The following is a 17,820-nucleotide window of genomic DNA, read 5'->3' as shown; positions in this document are numbered from 1 at the left end:
GACCACCTCGATGGCCTCCTTCCTCAGGAGAGTATTCACTTCCTGTTCCAATACCAGAGCCTGCTCGGGGCCTACCAGAGTAGGAAATACCCCGCTGAAAGGCGGCGGCTTGGCGCCGAATTGAATGCAATAACCTTTCTCTACAGTACGCAGGACCCACATAGAAATATTTGGCAGTAGTTTCCACGCTGCCAGAAATTCTACTAAGGGAACCAGCCTCTCGAGACTGGTCTCTGGATTTATTAGAGGAGCTAACTTGGTGACCTGTAGCAGCGAACTGGCAGGATGCACCTGAAGTGAGCGCTCTAGAGACCCCCGTGGGGGTGGCGAACTCTCTGGTTCCGCTACGTTTCCGGGCGGAAGGACCAGAGAATGATGTTCGCGGGAGACTGCCGCGCCCTGTAACACCGGCAGGGTTAGCTGACGAATCTCCTGAGGGCCCCGAAGAGAGGTGGTCACCGTACTCCTCAGAGGCGGTGAAGCACCTAAGTCTTCGAGAGGGGCTGCCCTCATTGGCCCTGGGCCACGACCATCAGGGCCGTTTAGCCGAGGCCCTCTTAGACTGTAGGACGACCCTCAGGTCCGGCCTAGTCTTAGAGGACCCCGGCTTGGAGTGTTGCTGAGCCCGCCCTCTAGGTCTAGCCGGAGGGGTGCGGGTAGCAACACTCCTTTTCTGTGCATCCCGGTGCGAGGAGCTAGCTTGCGGCTGGGGCTGCTCCCGTCCAGCAGCCCCAGAGGAGTAAGTGCGGCGAGGAAGAAACCGCTGGAACGCCGCTGCCTGCCTGCGGGCCTCCTGGTGTCTGGTGACAACAGTGTCCACAGAGTCACCAAAGAGGCCAAAGGGCTGCAGGGGGGCGTCCAGGAGCGTGACCCTGTCCTTCTCCTTCATGTCGGACAGGGTCAACCAGAGATGCCTCTCCGCGGCCACCAAGGCTGCCATAGACCGCCCAATAGCACGGGCGGTCTCCTTGGTGGCGCGGAGCGCCAGGTCTGCGGTCCTGCGCATCTCTGTGACGCTCACTTCCTCACCGTCACTAAACTCCTTCAGCAGGTCGGCCTGGTATGCCTGGAGCACAGACATGGTGTGTAGGCAACCACCAGCCTGACCTGCTGCCGCATATGCCTTACCCATCAGACCAGACGTGATCTTTAGTGGCCTGGTGGGTAAGGACGGAGCCTTCAGGGACGATGCCAGGCCGGGAGACAGATAGCTCGCTAGTGTCTGCTCGACCTGGGGCATCGCCCTGTAACCGTACTCCTCCATCCCCCCCACATTACCGTAGTAATCAGAGGCGGGGGAGAAGAGACGCGAGGAATACGGTTTTTCCCACGATCTCCTGATCTCTTTGTGGAGATCGGGGAAAAAAGGAAGGCTCCGTTTGGGAGGTGCTGGCTTTGCCCGCAGGAAGCGCTCGTCGAGCCTGCTTCCCTGCGGTTCATGATGTTGTGCTGGTGGCCAACTGATGTTAAGTTTGGCCACCGCGCTAGTCAGCACCTCCACTAGCTCCTCGTATTGGGGTGAATGGGGGGGCGGTTGTGGGGTGTCAACGCTCTCAACATCAACCTCCTCGGAGGAAGACAGAAGGAGCGCTGACTCCTCCTCTTGGAGGGAAGGAACCGCAGTGCGGGCTTCCTCATCCAAGAGGAGGTCATACGATCCGCTGGGTGAGGAGAGAGATAGGGGATCACCCGTCTCAACTCCCTCCAGCAGATCTACCTGCGAACCCCATGAGTGCAGCTGCCGCTCCGCCTCAGCGGAAGCGGGGCCAGACCCACGGGGAACGCTAGTGAAAGCCCCCTCCTCAAAGAGGGCTTTCCGGGAACGGAGCAACCGCAGCGGCATTCGCTCGCACTGCGGGCAGCCAACCCCCTCAAGGGCTGACCTAGCATGCTCCGCTCCCAAGCAGACTACACATAGATCGTGTGTGTCCCCACCAACAATGAAACGTTGGCAGGGAGGGACACACTTTCTATGTGGCTGCTCAACCGCTCTTTTTGCTTTAAAAGATCGTTTTCCCCCTTTTGGCATACTGCTCAAATAAAAGTGGTGCAATTTGGCACGAAAAAACAGCAGTAATAACCAGACAGACAAAGACACAGAGCGCTCTCGCTGAATGACAAAAGCTGACGCCAGCTTCAAACGCACGTGCTTATATACTTCCTGGTCGATGACGTCACCGCGCCTGTGACGTCACTCCCGTTTCTCATTGGACGTTGGACATGACTCAGAGTGCGGCCCGCCAATGGCGTTCCCCAAAGTGTCTCAGGACGCAGTGTAGAGTTCCCGGAAGGGAACTATTGCGGGGATGGTTTAGGATTTTACTATGCAATATATAAACAACTCATTCAAGCATGGTAAAGATATCCACTGTTTTATTCTGCTGTTACTTGTTTTAAACCATTAAATGAACCTCCCACAACTTTCAACAGTTTTTATTGGTTAAACGTCTAAATCTAGTGTATGCAGATATTTTAAACTGGTGTCTTTAATACCATTAGACAGTTAAAACTCAACATGTCATGTTTGATATCTTGGTAATTAAGAATTTAAAATAAAGCTGTGGATTTGTACACTATGATCTTGAGTGAAATGCATTTTTTTTTCCAGTGGAAAAAGCATCAGTCCCCCTTTACATTATAATGCTGTAGACACTAAAGTAAAACACTTAAGTTAATATTCACAATGAAAAAGAAAAATGATAAAGGCCATAAGCATTATGTCCATTTATTGTTTTGACATCAACCAAGTTAATTTTTGCTTACAATTTAGTAAATGTAAACCCCCACAACGTTGATTCCACTTGAAGGACAAGAATTTGCCACACACACGTGTTGAACTTATGTGGAAGACTGAACAATTTCAACAGTACAAGTAACGATGAATTGAGGAACAGCATCACATTTCAAGTATTATATTACATGTACATTTGTCAGTGCTCTGTAAACAAAATGCAAATACAGAGTTCTTAAATGACCTTTCTGAAATAAATGGTAAGCAGTGGTCCCAACTTAAAAACAATGCAATGGGAGAACCAAACATGAACATTGAGCTATTTTATGGTTTAACTTGTGCTAGCTGTCTTTTTATGTTAAGACTCACAGAATAATAAATAGCTCACTAGGCAGCTTTAACAAAAATGCCATTAGAAATGCCAAAAATATTCACAATACTTCCTGATTTGGGGAACTAAACATCAGTAGTCAAAAAACATGACCTCTACACTCGGCCGAAGTCTCTACCCATTCTGATTGCTACTGTCATTATATCTCTGAACTCCTTGTATGTCTTCATATGTTCAACAGGAACAGTTATTGTATTTGTGCAGGCACTTACAAGTGGAAAACAAATTTGGTGACCCGGCATTTTTTCATTACAGTGGTGTTCAAATCTTAGATTTATTTTAAATTCTGCCCTCTCTGATGGAAGAAGGGGCTTGTGCCTTTGTCCAGTTAACCACTGCATCACTGTCGGGACAGACAGGCTCGCGTGTGTTTCTTGACTCCAGCGCCCTTCTTGACTTAGCGGCTCCTCTTGGGTCAGAGGCTCACACATTTGCTGGTCTTCATTCTGACCTGCATGACAAAACAAATCAGAGTAGTTGAGTACAATGGTGTAAAAATCCAACACTGCAAGAAGCCAACCCTATTTACAATCTACACGATTTATCCCAAAGGCCTATTTCAACTAACCTTGCTGCATTAATTTCTATTTAATATACACTGAAATAACTGAAAGATAAAAAAAAACTATAGGAATAGTCCTAGAATAATGTTATCCAAAAGAATAACATATATACATTATGAAATCTTTTTAATCTATGACTTATGTCTTTGGGCGGTGGAGGGCAAAGTCCAGAAAGGTCTCTAGTGAAGTTCAACACCTGGACCATTTGCCATAAGCAAATGTATTAATGTTTCTAAAAGGAAATGTATTGATGGTCCTTTTTGGTGGAGTGCTATTATTCAGCTCCCTAATCAAAGACTGAGAACCAAATGTAGGTCATGTACATGGAATCACATTCTACTCTACTCATTTTAGGTAACAGCTGTTTGCATGGCTAATTTGTATAGTACTCCAACATGTGATAAAGACAGTTTAAGTCAAACCTGTGATTTCCAGGTCTTGTAGAAAGTCCTGGAGGAAGTTGATGATGGCATTTTCTCTTGCTTGCCTTGGACTTCCCTTCTCACTCAGCTCAGGGACTAGGATACTCATTATGTAATCAGCATCCGGCTGGGGTGGTGGGGCAAAAGGAAAAAAAAAAAGGAGGGTTGACTACACAGATAGGAACACAGAGAAAGACAACAGTCCACTTTACATATTACTTTGTATTCTTCCAAAACAAAAAAGGTTAAGTAAAGCAATAACAGAAAGTCCCCCCAAAAATAATAGTATCAATCATAAAGAGATACAGCTCTACTACTACATCCTGTGGGGTTTCTAAGATTATTATCAAGTATATACAGTAGCAGTAAAGCAAATCAGGATGATTTAATGCCCAGTATCCTTACTCTGTCATCATCCTCTTTGGGGACAAACAGGTTTGAGCAGAGAGTTTGATGCTTCCCAATCACATCCAGAAGGTTGTAGACCTTCATTCCATTTCTAATTTGCTGAAGCATGGGAGTCAGACGCATTGTAGCATGCAGAACAATGGCTCTATTGAGAACAGGGAACAAAGTTTTGCAGAAGAATAAAAGGAAAATATGCTGTTTTCCACACAACTAAATTAAGACTAAGACAATGCTGTAGGAATTTATATTTTAAGTTCAAACGCTGCATTTCTAAAAACAGTAATAATACTATGCTGTTAAAGTGGCTACTGATGCTGTGTGCATCAAAATTAATTATTTAAAAATTGTTTCTCTGGAAAATGAGTACGGACCTTATGATACTGTCCTTTTGGTCCAACTTAAGCAAACCCGTGTAACCACAACTCACGATTTCATCTGTGAACTGTGTCAGATCAGTTGCTGCCTCCACCTAAAATGACAACAAACGCATTAACAGTATAGCAATGAAATACTGTCCATTAAGAAAAGCCTTTAATGGTTTTGCACGGCTGTTCATAGCAGATGTACTCACCCTTTCTATGAGTAAAGCATATTCAAGATCATCCACATCATCTTTGGTCAGCTGCAGAGCATCAAAGTCCCCTGTTGTAAGAAACTGGTAACACCAATTTCTGAAGAAGCATGGTGCTGGGCCACCCTGAGCTAGGCTGACAGAAAACACTTCTCCTGCAGTTCTGCATGTCATCAACAAACAGTGCAGACACTGTAACTGCAACTTTGTACTTTTACTTGCATAAACTTTATAAACTGCATAATGTAGGACAACTATAAAATGCAAACCTGTAGAAACCATTTTCTAGGTCACAAATCGAGTAGACAGGACTCTTTCCCTTCTTGCCACTGCCCTCAAACAGTCGCCTCTCAATGCCATGCATCATTTCTAAATACAATTATTAATGACAGAAAACACAGCTCAGTAAATAAAAAATACTGCACCTATGAACCTGATTTCAGTATTGTTTGGTGCCAGAGATTGTCCTAAATATACATTACCAGTCAAAAATTCTTTGCTTAATGCTCCAGTGTCGATTCCAGCTTCGCCAATGAAAGTCACCTTGAGTTTGTTGACGGGTGAGCCCTTCTTCTGTCTCTGCCACTGAATTAGGCCTCTTTGGAAAAGGTTGTCCCGGGTGATGCAGATCTTAAAATCTTTGCTGGCATCTACTTGGCTTGCAAGCCACTGAAGTACATCATCGTCACTATTAAAAAGCAGCAAAAACAATTACTTATCTTTGAATTTAATGGCATCTTAAATAAACAAATGACTGATGAAAAAAAAACAACAACACCTAGACATGTCAGCCATAGATAAGCTTCCCTCGCGTAGCACACAGCTGTCTGTACTGTAGTTCAACGTGTCCTGTAGACTGAAAAGGGTCAACAAAAACACATTAAAACTTTCAATTTACCAGTAAAATATCAATGTTTGTTTCAGCACACCTGAAAAACAATGGTAAAAAGCATTCTACTGATGTTATTTTGGACATATCTGTAAACCTAGATGCCCATTGAGTGACCTTGCCATTACACTCTTGTGCTATCACAGTGTTTCTTGTGCATTATGAAGGATAAGACAAAACAAAGACGCAAATTATATTTAAATGAATCCCAAATTACTGAGATAGTACATTGTAGATTATTATAAGGAGACACAGCTTTAATACAGACAATACGTTGTGAAATAAAATGTATATAATAACATGATAGAATGGCAAACCTTTCACCACACAGGCTTGCATGCAGAACAATTTCACCTGATGGAAAGCAGCCACAACATATAGGGCATTCCTTTCTATCCTGTAGACATATATTCAAATCAATTGCACCGGGTCTCTCTGCAATTTCACATATTATTCAAGATATCAGTTCAAAATCATTACCTGTCCACAATCTCTGGACTCTTTGTCAGGGTGCACAAGTGGTGAGTTTGTGACAGAAAGAACCTGGACCTCACTTTGCCAGTCCTGTAAAGTAACAAACAGCTGTATCCATAAATACATAGGAAAAATAATCAATGCTACGACATACATATGTTACGATAAAAATTCCTGGACACTTTTTTTCAAGCAGAGTATGATCTCAATTGTCTTAAAAACATCAGAGAAACAGAAAGCACTTTATAATGTTATTATCTTATTATGATACAGGGTTTAATTATTGCTTCCTAAAGTCAAATTCAAATTTAGCATCATTAGGAATACATTTTACTCTTCACTTACACAGATATATTGAGATTTTATGTGTTGGGAAATAGTGTTACCATAGACAAAAACAATGTGATGATATTTTACCATTAATTACCAAATATATGTATTGTTTTGCAATATCTTCTCTGTTATATGCATTAACCTCATCATCATCTGCTGCAGACTCCATACAATCCTCGACGTGCAATGCTAGGATATGCAGAGGCATGCTTTCTTTGCACACTTGGCATGCAGCCTTAGGCATTTTTTGAAATTCAGTGGCATCAGATGGCAGTGGAGTAAGATCCAGGTCCTGCTGCAGTGGAACAATGTACATGGTCGTCTTCCCAGCACCCGAAACACTGCGAATCAGTCTACCTGTATAACCGTCTACATCAGGGGGAATGGCAAGCAATTTTCTTCTACCGTGGCCACCTGCATATACAGAAAGTGAGAGAAAGAATTTTGAATGTTGGTGAACCTGCTCCATCAAAATGAAAGGTGTTTGAAAATGGTACGCACCTGAAGCCTTGTAGAACAACCACCCTTCCACCCCCTCCATTTTGGGATATTCTTCAATGAGAATTTTATTTACCTGAGAAATTTATAACAGAAATGGGAAAAGGAGGTTTAAAAAAATGGTAGTATAATAAAACAAATAACAGTATAATACTTTAAATTGTTTTGTATAGTAATAGCATCACAATAACTATATTTACAAGTTTAATAATAGTGTGTACTGTAATGCCAAAATGATGATTAATTTCAATTAAAAGAGTGGTTGCAATACCATTGCATGGCTCATATCATCCGTCAAAGTGAGGGACCTCTTCCCCAGGCCTGCTTGGCTCAACTCCAGCTCTTCAGCTGCAGAAGGCGTGCTGGTACAGCCCTTATTCACCAAATATACATACACACTGAATGTCTTGCAGACTTTCGGCTTCCCTGGAGTGGCTTGTAAGGGTGAAAAGCGGTTTTTGCCTTTCCTTTTTGTAAAGAAGCCAGGAAATGACCTGCATGTTTAGGAGGTTAACAGAAGAGTATAAATCAATATTATTAAATACAATTCTCCATCAAATAAGTCCAACATATGACCACAAATAAAATTAAAGACACCTGGCCATCTCCTCCTGCACATTTTGTTTTGTTGGTTGTGCTTGTTGTCGATTCTGGTGCTCATGTGACTGCACTGGATTCTGCTGTGCTGGCGTGTGATGCTGCTGAATGTTTTGCGTTAGCACGTTTATGAGGCCTTGTGCAGCAGCAATAACACTGGCCTCTAACTCCTAAAGAAAAAGAAAGAAGATATCACATGGCTGGAGACTTAACGCTAACTACCATTAACCGCAGGTAGAAGCACATTCGCTACCCTAGGAGTTACTGTGTAACGTTACTAAGTTACCTGCGTTGAAGCCGAACTAGCGGCTCAAAGAGGAGAGGCTCTCCAGTGTGTGTGTGTGTGTGTGTGTGTGTGTGTGTGTGCGCGTGCGTGCGGTTGGGGATGTCAGTAGCTTAACTTACACAGCCAAAGTCCTGCTGTTTATCCTGTCAGTGTTAACGTTACAGGCCATGTTACTGTTAGCCGCTGTTGTGATGTATATTCATACTTAGCGGCAACAACTATATACCGACAGACACCTAATGTTAACTTGTTTTTTTGCCAAACCGGACTTTTAGCCTTGTTCGGTGCAAACAAACTTACTTGTGGCTTGGAAGTTCCTGGTAAACTAGACATTTTCGTCAGGCCACCATGCCAGAAGCTTCAGAGCTGACGGCGGGTTCCAGTAAAGTGACATAGGCCTACTTCTTCAGTATGCCGACATGCAAATTATATGCAAATTACGCTCTACTTACCCCTCCCCTCAGACCCCGCCCCTCTCCACGCCAAAACAGTGACAGAAAGTTGAAACTGAAATCGGTGACAGTGAAAAAAAACTGACATTGTAAAAAAAACTGTCACTAAAAAAGAGTGACATGAAGAAAAAATCTGAAGATTGTCATTGAAAAATACAAATAAATCCCAATAAAATGAAAGAATAAGATTGTAAGATTTTAATTATTTTCTTTTTTCAGTGCCAATACTTTTTTTCAATGCCACTACAACTGGTTTCAATACAAATGTTTAAATGCCAATGTTTCCTTTTTCAGTTCTGCTTTTGTTTTCAATGCCAATACTTGTTTCAATGCCAATAGTACTGGTTTCAGTATAAATGTTTTCAATGCCAGTTTTAATCTTTGATGCCAAATTTTAAAGTCACCATTCTGGCTCCATACCAAATGATGTTTGACAGTGAACGCATCTCCACCGCATATAATCGCTGGTGTCAGTCGCAAATATTAGACAGGAAGCGGGTCGGGTACAATAGTTTCTTTCTTTCTTTCTTTTTTCTTTTTTTTGCGGTCCGAGTTGTAGGGCTGGGCGATTTGGCCTAAAATCTAAATCTCGATTAACTGAACATTTTAACCCGATTACGATTAATGAACGATTATTTTATTCATTAATAAAATAATATTTAATTATATTTAAATAATATTTTTTTTTTGCCCTCATAGTTCACTGACAAGTTTTGTACAGTAAATATGCTCACATATTACAAGTGAGAGATTTTTGAATGAAGGGTGCACACACTATCTACTATCTATGATTATTTATTGAACATCAGTGTTGAACAACTGAAATTAAAGCACACATTGCTTAAAATGAAAAGTCACATTTTTCTTAAATTAGTGAAAATAAATAACTTGCACTTTTGGAAACAAAATAAATTATTTATAAAATAATAATAAATATTAAAAGTAAACAAGCAGTATCTCTTCTAAATAAAATTACTCTTGTATATCCTGTAAATACTTTTTACTGTATAAATACTGCTTAAGCTCTCCATCGACATGTCGGAGGAGTAACGCAACGTAATGGAGCGGGGTCACGTGACTCCACACGCAGTAGTGTTTTTAAAGGGAAAGTAATTGAAATAATTGACCTGGAAAAATTTGATCGATTATAGGTTCTGGATGTCGATTTCGATTACTTTTCGATTAATCGCCCAGGCCTACCGAGTTGCGTTAGTTGAAAACGTCGGTCGGATTAGGGTTGTTACATTGACCCGCGCATCACTGAATTACATTAGTTAACAACATTTATTGTGATCTTAAAATTATATTTAAAGGAAAATAAAATTTCACTCCTCAGGGGCCCTCCCCCCACTTGGGGCCCTGGTAATTTAGTCCCCCTTTTCACCCAACTACGACACCCCTGCACCTAAAAGCTGTTTGCAATCTGCCATTAACCAAGAGAAGAGAAGATAAAGAGTGCTATAGACCCTTTGCACGTGACGTCACGCTCTACTCGCACGAATTCTGAACGCCATGACGGACGGCGGAAGAGCTATTCTGTAGACGGACGGCAAGCCAAATGAGTACGTGTTTGAGTTCGTTCAAGTAGTAAAATGGTTATTTAGTGTTGTGCCGTGGGCTGTGCTAATAGACAAGGTAAAGCCAATATATCTTTTTATCGAATACCATTTGATGGGGAGAGAAGGCAGCGATGGGTTGCTGATATCAGCCAAAAGGACGGGCAGCCCTCCAAGTACTCCAGGATTTGGAAGGTAAGGTTAGGTTCATGTATTTCCCAGTTACGTTTACTTAATTTGTGTAATGCCACACCGTCATCCTTGTGCAGATGGAGACAAAAATTGTCAAATTGTCATTTATAACATGAGTAACCTAAATTAGCTATGTAATTGCAAGTACCAGCTAGCGTGATAGGGCTGTGCAGTCTTACCCATTCACAAAGGTAGCTAACGTTAGCTTAATGTCAGGAATAGCAGATTTTGGTGCCACTTATATGTCTATGCTTCTCTCTGATGCTCCTATATATTCACGTTAGAGGCAATGTAAACATTGACACATGTGAGGCTATTTAAAGGGATAGTTCACTTTGAAATGAAAATTCTGTCATCATATACTCACCCTCAAGTTGAAAAAATAACACAGAGCAGACCTCATGCTTTATTTATAGTATCAAATCATAAGAAATTAAAAGAAAAACATTACAAATGGAGTAGGTCTAGACCACACTATAATTTACAAAGACCCAACAATTCTAGTAATTCACTTCATGAGTCTGTGGACTGTGTTTTGTCTGACAGCAGTCTATCTGGGCATGTAAATGTCTTGGCCAATAACTCAGGTAAAATGGCTGACCTAAAAGAAGGCCTCAACATTCTGCACTGCTTCTGTAAAAAAGTCAGCATCAGGCAAACTTCTCTGTATAAAAAAAATTGTATGTAGACCACACCATGAAGTCGCAAAACTTCCACTTCATCACAAACAACTGGGCTTGCACCTGGTAGTGGTTATGATGATCTCTGTTAAGTGCATGTGTACCATATGTGTTCTCAATGCAGAAATGTTTCTTTTCAGTGGCATTGAGGACTCCGGTGTCTTTGGCACAGTGTGGGCACTTGATTTCCAAAATGCCATCGCCACAGCAGGAGCAGGACAGTAAGGCATCTGGAGATGCTCCAAGGTAGGGACAGGAGGTATCAATGTGGAGACCGGCATCACGAACACTTAGGTCCTGATGATGTTGTGCAGCATAAGCCTCATATGTCTCTCTGGCTTTTTGTTCATGTTCACATCCCCATCTGAAAATGAAAAAATAATGTTATTAAAGGAATAGTTTAATTTTAAAATAATTGTCATATACTCACTGTCATGTTGTTTCGAACCTGTATGAATTTCTTTCTTCTGCTGAACAGAAAGGAAGATATTTAGAAGAATGTCAGTAACCAGACATTTTCTGGGTCCCATTGACTTCCATAGTAGGAAAAAATATATACTATAGAAGGCAATGGGACCCAGAAACTGTCTAGTTACTGACATTCTTCTAAATATCTTCCTTTCTGTTCAGCAGAAGAAAGAAATTCATACAGGTTTGAAACAACATGACAGTGAGTATATGATGACAAATTATTTTTATTTTAAAGTGAACTATTCCTTTAAGTCATCGTAGCTCTTTGAGTGCCCTTTTCATTGGATTTTCTCTGATTTCCCTAAGAACTACAGTCTACAGATGTCAGTACCCAAAATTGGCCTAATCTTAATAGCACGTAATATTCTCTTGTATCATATTCTATCACATATATCACAGAGTAGTTTAAAAATGGTGTAAATTAAATAGAACAGGAACCATTTAAAAGGAACATTAGTAAATAATTATGCAAAGGACCTACACCATACACTTGGGATTAAAAAAAGATAAGGGCACTCAAAGAGATTGAGGGATGTAATCTGTCATCATGTTTGTAATTTAATGTTGATAATTTGTAATACTGACTATAATAAATATTCCAATGATAAATGCATTTCTTTGTCTTGTGTTTGTTTCTAAGATGTTTTTTTTAAGCAGGGGCCCTCTACATTAGAACACAACATGTATTGCATACAATTCCATGGTTGAAACACAAGTTCAAAGAACATCTAATTTCTTTACTCACTCACACTTAGGGCTGTCACGATTATGAAATTTGGCTGACGATTAATTGTCCAATAAATAATTGCGATCATGATGATTAATTGTCTGTTTTAGGGCTTTGTCGATTAATTGCCTGTTTTAGGGCTTTGTTGATTAATTGTCATACAAATTGTTGTGATTATTTAATTGAATCCCTTGTAAATTGTCACTTGCAATAACACATTAATACACTTAAAGCCTTTAAGTATTAAAGTAATTTATTAAATGAAATCACAGCTGTGAGTGAATCAGTGTTAATTACAAAACAGTGAATACTTAGGAAAGTGAGTGCAGGGAAGGGAAAACAGCGACCTCAGGTGGCTGAGGGAAGTCCCACAGCCCAGATCATGACAAGAACAGGCCATAAAAGTCAAATTCTGAAACAAAAACAATCATGATCGAAACTAAATCCATCTTTGTTAAATAACTGGGCTGCTCTAACTCAAAATGATGGAGAAACCAACAGGGCAATATCATTTGAATGTAATGATCGTAATGGCTCAGCGTAATGAGTTCAGAGGGAGACCGGTAGAAGTAGAGTGCTGCAGGTACTACAGCGCCCCCTTGTGTCTTCTAATAGTGGGCAATAATAACGATCATCTGTAATGACCGCGATTAGACCAATTAATCGCAATCAAACGATTATTTAATAATTGTGACCGGTCTACTCACACTATGGTGAAATTAAAAACAGTAACTGTATGTTTGTCTCATTATGTCACACATGCCTGGTTGCAACTGTTGAAAATCTGCATAGGTCAGGGTAACAGATCTGCCTAATTAGGGATTTGGAAGGATTTGTAGGGTCTGTCCTTGCAGCTGACTTGAACCTAGATGCTGTCACCCTACCAGCCCTCATGTCAAACCATAGCCTTGACTTTCGCTGTTGTCGTGTCTCTTCCTCAACTGCCTACAACATTGTAAATTATAGAAGATAAAATTAAGGACATGATTTTTTATTTTTTTTTTATTATGCAAGAAGTGAATGTGACAATATTATACCAAACATATAACAAAAACAAAAAAGCAAACAAACAAAACAAAAAGGAAACAAGTAAGGAATATGACAATATTTAGAAAAAGAAGCAATTTCAACATATGTACTGATATCTAATATTACAAGTGTATTCATATAACAGTGTGTTCGTATGTCTGTGAACTTTATGATCCTGTGTGTATGTAAATGTCTGCGCATGTGAGCCAGTTATTGCATCTTGGGGAGGGAGAGGTAGCACATAATTGAAATAATATCTACCATAATAATAGTAATATCAATAAAAAAAAAAATAAAAAAAAAAATAAGCCATTGGAGATATCATACATTATTAACAATAATAAAAGCCATAATACCTATAAGAACAATAATAATAGTAATAATAATAATAATAATAATAATGTCAATAATAATAATAATATTAATAATAACAAGTTGGAGATTTAGAGAGATTTGGAAAGGGAGGACGACAATGAGGAAGGCAAGTAAAATTAACAATTGTATTGAATTATAAAAAAATAAAAAATAAAAATAATAATAATAATAGTAATAATAATATTACTACTACTACTACCAATAATAATAATAATAATAATAATAATAATAATAACAACCATTATAACAATAATATTAATTTTTAGGCTTGCCTCCGATCCCTCCATGGCCACAACATGCCACGTCTCACCACTAGTGGCGGGGAAGAATGCAACAGGGCCCAAAGGCCCCCCACCCATCCATCCCTCAAATCCCTAGCCATCCCTAGTTAGCATCTACATGCCTCACCTTCCTTATATGTTTGTAATTTATATAGATTAACTTTTTCTCTTTTTCTTTTTTTCTTTTCCTTTCTCTTTTTTAAAATTTTTTTTATTAAGTGTGTAGAGGATTCTATGTTTCAGCTGGTTTGTGATGCATTAAAAAGGTGAGACATTAAGGCAGCCCAGGCCAAGGACCTGACCCAACCACACAGCCCACCTAACCTATGTATGTGTATATATTTACACATTTTTCTTTTCCTCTTTATAGTCCTACTTTTATATGAATACATAAATTCTAAGTTCAGCATTTTAATAGGTGTGTATGTATTTCAGCTAATAGGTGTTGCATTAAAATAGTGAGGGATGCAGGCCAGAACCAGCCAGGGAAAGAGGTCGCTGAGGTGCAAGCTCAGGTTGAAAAGGTGGAGGGATACATGCCCCCAGCCCACCTCCCCACCCATATTTAAACTTCACCACACCAGCTATGGACCCGCATGCCGTAGCCCCCCAGGGACCAGAGGCCAAGAAAAAAAAAAAAAAAAAAAAACACAATTTAAAAAAAAAAAAAAAAAAAAAAATATATATATATATATATATATACATACATACATACACACACACACACATACACACGTGTACACACACATATATACACCTATATACACATACATACATGCCTATACATACACATACATACAAACATACATATTCATACACATATTCATACACACATATACATATAACTATAAATAGGTTAACCTTGCTGTTGTCCTCCACCCTTCCCAAAAACACTCAAATATTAATATTCAAATTAACACAAAAGGGTGATGATGCTTTGTGGTGGTAGGTCTCAGACAAAGAAGGTCAGCAAATTTATGACTATTGGAGGGTAAGGAGAGATGACCAAAAGGGGTGTAATTCTTCTGTATTAATGTAAAATGAACTAGATAGATTTTCTATTGAAATATAATCAATTAATAGATTTTTCCAGGATGCGATATGTATGGAATTTCTAGATTTCCAGTTCATGAGGATAGTTTTCTTGGCGATAGCTAGTGCCACTAGGAGAAACTGACTGTTTATATTATTTAAACTAATTTCGGATACATCGCCTAGTAAACAAAGTGATGGAGAAATTGGGATGTGACATCCCATAGTGATGGATAGTGATTTAATGACATTTTCCCAAAAAATTGTAATTGGAGTACAATACCAAAGGGCGTGTATATATGTGTCTGGGTTATTTTGGGTGCAATGTGAACATGTTTCTGAGGTGAATCCCATTTTAAACATTTTTTGTCCAGTTAGGTGAGATCTGTGAAGTACCTTGTACTGTATAAGTTGCAAATTGGGATTTTTTGTCATGAAATAGATATTTTTGCAGATCTGTGTCCAGAAATCGGCATCAGGAGTGATAGATAGGTCTGACTCCCATTTCGTATTTGGTAAACTTATTGTGTTGTCTGATTTTATTATTATTTTATATATTTTGGAGAGAAGCTTTTTTGAGGATGATATATTAATTAATTCCAAAATCGATGGTGAAAGGTCAAGATTAACAGTCTGAGTATTGATTTTTGATTGGATAGATGATTTGAGTTGTAGATATTCCAGAAAACTATTACTCCTGATGCCGTATCTCTGGACCAAGTATGAAAAGGAAGCCAGATTATTACTATTGAAGTTGTGTGATGCCCTTCTCAGCCCATGTGCGCATGTTAAGTGGCTTTTTATTAATTGTAAAATCTGGGTTATTCCAAATGGGGGTGAATTTAGATGATGCAAGTGGAGTATTTGTAAACTGGTGAAATTTCCACCAGGCTGTCAGAGCTGTTGCTATAGTTGGTGATTTAAAACAGGAGTGTTTTTTGATTGTCTGACTCAAAAACGGTAAATCTGTAGTGCTAATGTCTTTACAAATTGTTTGCTCAATATCTAGCCATGTGTAATCTGATGTGTTTGGGTGAATCCATTTATATATATATTGAAGCTGATTGGCCAGAAAGTAGTGGTAGAAATGTGGTGCTCCCAATCCTCCTTGTGTTTTTGGTTTCTGTAGAGTAGTCAATTTAATTCTTGGGGTCTTATTTTTCCAGTAAAATTTGGTAATGATTGAGTCCAGAGATTTAAACCAGATGAGGGTGGGTTGTATTGGAATCAATGAGAATAAGTAGTTTAGTTTAGGGAGTATAGTCATTTTGATTGCTGATATTCTGCCCATAATGGATAGTGGTAAGTTCATCCAGCGTTGAAGATCGTCATTTATTTTTTTGAGTAATGGGGTGAAATTAAGACTAATTAAGTCTGACAGCCTAGGGGAAATATTAATACCTAAATATGTGATGTGATTGGTGCAGAGAGGGATAGGTGATATTTGGGATGTCACATCCAAGCTTTTATGATTTAAAGAAAGAATAGATGATTTGCTCCAGTTCACCGAGTATTCAGAAATATGAGAGAATGAATCAATAAGCTTAATTGTTTCTTGTAATGATGATGGAGGATCTTGTAAATATAGTAGTATGTCATCTGCGTAAAGGCTGATTTTGTGCTGTATGTTTAATGTTTGAATTCCTTTAATGTAACTGTTTTGACGGATGGCTGCTGCCAGAGGTTCAATAAAAATGGTGAATAATGAGGGGGAGAGTGGGCATCCTTGTCTAGTACCCCGGTGCAGTGTGAAGCTACGTGATGTTAGTCCATTGGTGATAACAGTGGCTGAAGGTGAAGTATCTAAAATTTTGATCCAATTAATGAATGACTCCCCAAAACCAAACCTCTCTAATGTGGAAAAAAAGAATTTCCAGTTTACCCTATCAAAAGCCTTCTCTGCGTCCAAAGTGACTATGATGTTTTTTTCTTTATGACTTGAAGAATAATGCATTAAGTTGAATAGTCTGCGTGTATTGGTGGATGCTAGTCTTCCTTTAATGAAACCGTTTGATCTGGATGTATTATAGATGATATTACCTTTTCTATTCTGTAGGTGTGATAACTTGTTCCTTGAATTGATGACATTAGTCCTAATTCTTTATTCTGGTTTATTGCAACCGAACTCACCACACATGTCATGCATACACGTTATCACCTTCTAACTCTACTAGGATATTTGTGCTAGACTTAAGGGTACACTTTTCCCCCTAGTGGTGTGGAGTGATAACACATATATTTCCATCTCAGGATACTACATCCCTCCCCCCTTAAGTGTAAACTACTCAGGTGAGCTTAAACACCAATATCACATTCAACATTCTTCTTACTTGGTTTTATAACTGTAAAATTACCAGTATACCATACAGTATTAATAACTTAGATATCTTAAAAGAATTAAACACTGTTATACTGTTTCTCAAAAGACAATGGTATAAAACTAAACATGAACTCTATAGCAGTTTCACAAGTGATTCTTTTTTTTTTTTTTACAACACACACATCTATGTAAACTTTGAAAACAAACATCTACCTAGGAAGGTTGGGTAGACTACCATCCTTCCAGTGAATCCCAGAGCGCATTCTTGCTCTTTCTTGAGGGAATTTCACCACTATCTTACAAAGTCTTTCAGGTACGCTGGAGTCTGTCTGGTGCGCTCAGAACGTTGCAGCGCCATTGTTTGTTCTGCTCTCACTTCTGGCGGAATTCCAGCTGACGGTTGAATCTGGACTGTTTCTGCAGGCTCCGTGTTTTCCCCTCCTACTGAAGTTGGAACAACAGAGTCTGTAGGTAACATCTCCCATGTTTGCTCTGGAAGCGGAAGATTTTCAGGCTCTTTTCTCAGTTCTGGAATGCACATG

At 39.5% G+C, this 17,820-nt stretch overlaps 1 protein-coding gene across 1 annotated transcript; it reads right to left on the bottom strand.

The window, feature by feature from the left end:
* Positions 1–3,217: 3,217 nt before the first annotated feature.
* Positions 3,218–17,541, bottom strand: LOC141332930 (uncharacterized). Its single transcript, XM_073837889.1, has 15 exons — positions 17,492–17,541; positions 11,059–11,407; positions 7,878–8,047; positions 7,552–7,774; positions 7,284–7,356; positions 6,925–7,196; positions 6,456–6,539; positions 5,920–5,942; positions 5,569–5,774; positions 5,356–5,455; positions 5,087–5,249; positions 4,887–4,984; positions 4,513–4,660; positions 4,108–4,234; positions 3,218–3,573 (listed from the first exon to the last, which is right to left on the bottom strand). The coding sequence occupies exons 1-15, from the start codon at positions 17,539–17,541 to the stop codon at positions 3,218–3,220; spliced, it is 2,442 nt and encodes an 813-aa protein (XP_073693990.1).
* Positions 17,542–17,820: the final 279 nt, after the last annotated feature.

This window comes from Garra rufa, chromosome 4, assembly GCF_049309525.1.
Source record: "Garra rufa chromosome 4, GarRuf1.0, whole genome shotgun sequence".
In the NCBI taxonomy this organism is placed as follows: domain Eukaryota; kingdom Metazoa; phylum Chordata; class Actinopteri; order Cypriniformes; family Cyprinidae; genus Garra; species Garra rufa.
Note: the sequence above shows the minus strand (reverse complement) of the source record. Positions and strands in the feature narration are given on the sequence as shown.